Genomic DNA, 4641 nt, shown 5'->3' with positions numbered 1-4641 from the left:
AATGTGATCGTTATCCAACCCTTGATTTTTGACTGACTGAATCGTTGTCAACAAGGTTTTTTCCTCATTATAGGCCGGAATCACAGCAAAAACTTCATCTAAATCATGATTTTGCTTTTGAAATTCATGATCTCATTACTCAAAAAAATAAAAGAGTAAACCACCACGACCATTTTAAGTGCCCCTAAAAAACAGATAAAATCGCTAAAATGTTGATAAAAAATTTCAATTGTTAATGCATTTTTGTACTTCTCACTTTCTTCACCACTAAATTATGACTGAAAGTCATTAAAGCGGTATATAACAGCGTTACTGCAGTCGCTACCAAAATAACTTGACGGATTAATGCTACCGTATTCAAATTTGGATGAAACGGGAAACCAATACTATTGATAAATCCTTCTGATAACATCACATAAGAATGGTGCGCAAATATGACGAATAGTAGCCATACCATAGCACTCATGATAATTGCGCCAATCGTTAATCGTGTTCTTACTTTTTGTTTATTACTTTTTTCCATCTTAAATTCTCCATATTATTGTCAAATGCGATATCATTATCTTCACAAACACATCATGTGACCAAATTTATAAGTGCTTGTTTAACTAATACAATAATGATAACAATTGAATTTGAGCGATTGACGACCTGAAGACCAAGAAATTGTGAAGAGATAAGAATTAATGATGAACTATATGACTATTTTTAAGCGTAATAAATTTATTAGTTCGTTTCTCGGCAATAATGACGTCAAAAAAAGTTTGACCTATTGCTTTGATACAACAAGTCAAACTTTTTAATTGTTGATGGTAATTATTGGTACCAACTATCAACTAACTTTTTGTGTTTTTTAATCCAATCAGCCGCCGCCTGTTTTGGTGATTTACCATTTTGAATTTCTAACATGACTGACTCCATATCGTCTTTTGTCCAATGGAATTTGTCTAATACTTGATAGGCTTTTGGATCTGATGATTTGAGTTTTTTACTAACAACCGTGTTAATTGTTTCTGCAGAACCAAAGGTGTTTTTAGGATCTGCTAAATACTTTAAGTGATACTTACCAAACATCCAATGTGGCGACCAACCCGTCACTACAATATCTTGTTTATTTTTATAGGCTTTAGCCAAAGCAGACACCATGGCACCAGATGATGACGACGACAAATTCCAACCCGAAAGGTTCGGATAAGCCTTCAAAGTCTTCTCGGCAGTCGCCATTTCTCCTGCCCCAGGTTCAATACCGGTGATTGTTTTATTAGCTTGAGTGGTTAAATCACTAATTGAGTTTACTGACATATAATCAGGCACCACTAAGCCGGTTTTAACGCCTTTTAAGTTTGGTCCCAAAAGCGTCACATCATTTTTATATTTTTGATAAAGGGCTTTGTGAGTGTTTGGCAGCCAAGCGGATACCGAAACATCAACTTGGTTGTTTGCCAATGACTGCCATAAAACAGCGTTATCTAATGGCGTCAAAGTAACATCATAACCATGCTGGCGAAGTGATTCTGCCAAAACATTAGATGAAGCAACTTCAGAATCCCATTCGACGTAACCAATGTTAATTTTTTGACCAGTCGTTTGACTAGTTGTCATGGCATTAGCAACACCACCACCAACAATAGCCAGCAAAGCAACGACAATTGTCCAACGACGCCATGGCTTAAGTGGCGCTTTTTGTCCTGGCTTTGTATTGAACTTTTGTGCAAATCGGTCAATAATAATGGCTAAAATAACTAGTCCTAATCCATTCACAAAACCAGAACCAACATCAGCGTGTTGCACCGCCGACAAAACACCACGCCCAAGTCCAGGCGCACCAATCATAGAAGCTGTTACAACCATTGATAAGGCTAACATAATTGTTTGATTAGCTCCAGCCAAAATTGTATTTTTCGCATTTGGTAACTCTAACTTAATCAGCTTTTGCCAAGTGGTTGAACCAAATGAATCTGCAGCTTCAACTAAATCAACTGGTACTTGACGAATACCTAAATTGGTCATACGAACCATTGGTGGTAGTGCGAAAATAATTGAGGCAAACACGCCTGGTACAACACCAATACCGAAGAAAGCAACGGCTGGAATTAAGTAAACAAAGCCAGGCATTGTTTGCATAAAGTCCAAAATAGGTTGTACAACAGCTGCCGTTTTTGGCGATTTGGCCATTAAAATACCTAAAGGAACACCAATAATTAACGACACAACTGATGCCATCAATACTAATGTCACTGTATTCATCAAATCGGACCAAAGCCCTTGGTTGGCAATTAACATTAAGCCCAAAGCAGCAAAAATGGGGAAACCATATTTTTTAGTGGTCATTGCAAATGCTAACGCTGTGATACCAATAATCATCAATGGCATCGGCACCGCCATCAACGCATTTGTGATGGTGTCCATAATGGCTTGCCCAGCTTGCTGAATTGCATTGAAAAAACCAGACAAGTTGGTCGTCAACCATGAAACGAAACCACTAACCCAATCTTCAAGCGGCAGTTTTGGAATATTTATCAGATTATGCGTTGTCATCACCGTCTCCTTCCGTATCTGCTAACGCTTTAAGCACAGCACCTCGAATGATAACCCCTCTCAAACGGTTATCATCATCAATAACAGCTACTGGTGTTTGTGCATCATAAATAATCGGCATGATATCAGATATCAATGTATCAGGTTTTACAGTTGGCATTTCAACAACAACATCAGCCAGTGGCAATTTGTCACGTCGAGCTGAAACCGCCGCTTCAGATGACAAATAACCAATAAATTGGCGATGACGGTTAACCGCCACAACACCAGAGACTTCTTCAGCAGACATTTTGCGTAGGGCAACTGTGGGTCCATCAACTGAGATATTAGAAGTTAATGCCGGAATCATAATGCTATCAGCCGTCAAAACCTTTGTGCGATCAACATCACCAACGAACGTTTTGACATAATCATTTGCAGGATTAGTCAAAATTTCTTCTCCAGTGCCGACCTGTTGCAACTGACCATCTTTCATGATGGCAATATGGTCACCAATACGCAACGCCTCATTCAAATCGTGCGTGATAAAAATAATTGTTTTTTGAACATTAGCCTGCAAATCTAATAATTCGTCCTGCATTTGACCACGTACTAGCGGATCTAACGCCGAGAAAGCCTCATCCATCAACAAAATGTCAGGATCATTGGTCAGTGCACGAGCTAATCCAACACGTTGTTGCATACCACCAGATAGCTGATTAGGATACTGATCCTTAAATGATAATAGTTGCGCATTATCCAAAGCCTGTTCTGCGCGCTGACGACGCTGCGCTTTTGGCACACCTTGAATTTCTAGCCCAAACTCTGTGTTTTCAAGTAAGGTACGGTGTGGAAATAAACCAAAGTTTTGGAAAACCATGCTCATCTTTTTGCGACGAATTGATAACATTTGTTTTTTAGTCAAATTCGTAATTTCTTGACCGTCAATAAACAATTGCCCATCTGTCGGTTCAATTAACCGGTTTAACAAGCGAATCAACGTTGACTTTCCTGATCCAGAAAGCCCCATGATGACAAATATTTCGCCCTCTTCAATTGACATGTTAATGTCGTAGACACCAACTGTACTCCCTGTCTTTTCGACAATTTCATTTTTGCTTTTGTTTTGCTTAACCATTTTGAGTGCCGCTTTAGGGCGCTTACCAAAAATCTTGGTTAAATGCTTAATTTCTACTTTAGACATTTTTTAGCATGCACATCACACAGTGATTGGGATAAAACAATACTGCGCGTGTCACATTCCTCCTTGATTCTTTTCGAATTTAACTATAAAATAAAGTGACAACCCATTGTAATTATCAGGTTGTTACTTCAAGTGACAACTTATATTTTTACACAGATTGCCACTTGTGTCAAATTTTTAATTATTAGGATAATATAAAATGCCCAAAATCAGAGAACCGCGTTACCGCAAAATTGCTTTTTTAATTGCAGAAAAAATTGTTAATAATGAATACCGTGTTGGTACCAAACTTCATGCGCGCTCGACGCTATCAACTACATTTGGCGTGTCTGCGGAAACAGCTCGTAAAGCGATTAATGTCTTGTCAGATTTGGATATTGTGCGTGCCGTTCATGGTAGTGGCGTCGAAATTTTATCACGGGAAAAAGCCAAGTCATTTTTGAATCAGGCAGCAGAAACAACTAATATTCAAAATATTCATGTTCAAATCAACGATCTCATTGACGAGCAAAAATCGGCACTTGATAATTTATCAGGTGCATTATCAATTTTGTTTGAACAAACGCAACGTGTGCAACAACACAATCCTCTCACACCATATGAATTAGTGTTAGATCAAGCAAGTCCAAAGTTAAATCAATCAATTGGTGGGCTAAACCTTTGGCAAAATACCGGCGCCACTGTCATCGGCATTTTGCACAATGAAGATCTGATTGTTTCGCCTGGCCCTTATGCTGTCATTGAGTCCGGCGACACTTTATATTTCGTTGGCAATGATACTAGTTATCAAGCCGTCCAACATTTCTTCTATCAATAAAACATTTCACATGAAAAGCGGTCGCTAACATTAGATAGCGACCGCTTTTGTCTTTATAAAATCAACTGGTTGACATTACCAGATATATTTTTTACCAGATGGC

At 38.4% G+C, this 4641-nt stretch overlaps 1 protein-coding gene across 1 annotated transcript; it reads right to left on the bottom strand.

Moving 5' to 3' along the window:
- Nucleotides 1-2524: 2524 nt before the first annotated feature.
- LOC119664937 (glycine betaine transport ATP-binding protein OpuAA-like) lies at nt 2525-3721 on the bottom strand. Its single transcript, XM_038074280.1, has one exon. It carries the CDS (start codon nt 3719-3721, stop codon nt 2525-2527), a length of 1197 nt encoding a protein of 398 aa, XP_037930208.1.
- Between the last annotated feature and the right edge of the window lie 920 nt (nt 3722-4641).

Source organism: Teleopsis dalmanni, unplaced genomic scaffold, assembly GCF_002237135.1.
Source record: "Teleopsis dalmanni isolate 2A unplaced genomic scaffold, ASM223713v2 unscaffolded_contig_3001, whole genome shotgun sequence".
Lineage (NCBI taxonomy): Eukaryota > Metazoa > Arthropoda > Insecta > Diptera > Diopsidae > Teleopsis > Teleopsis dalmanni.
Note: the sequence above shows the minus strand (reverse complement) of the source record. Positions and strands in the feature narration are given on the sequence as shown.

Excerpts from the sequence above, each read along its gene's own strand:
- LOC119664937 (XM_038074280.1), bottom strand. The coding sequence starts at position 3,721 with ATGTCTAAAGTAGAAATTAAGCATTTAACCAAGATTTTTGGTAAGCGC.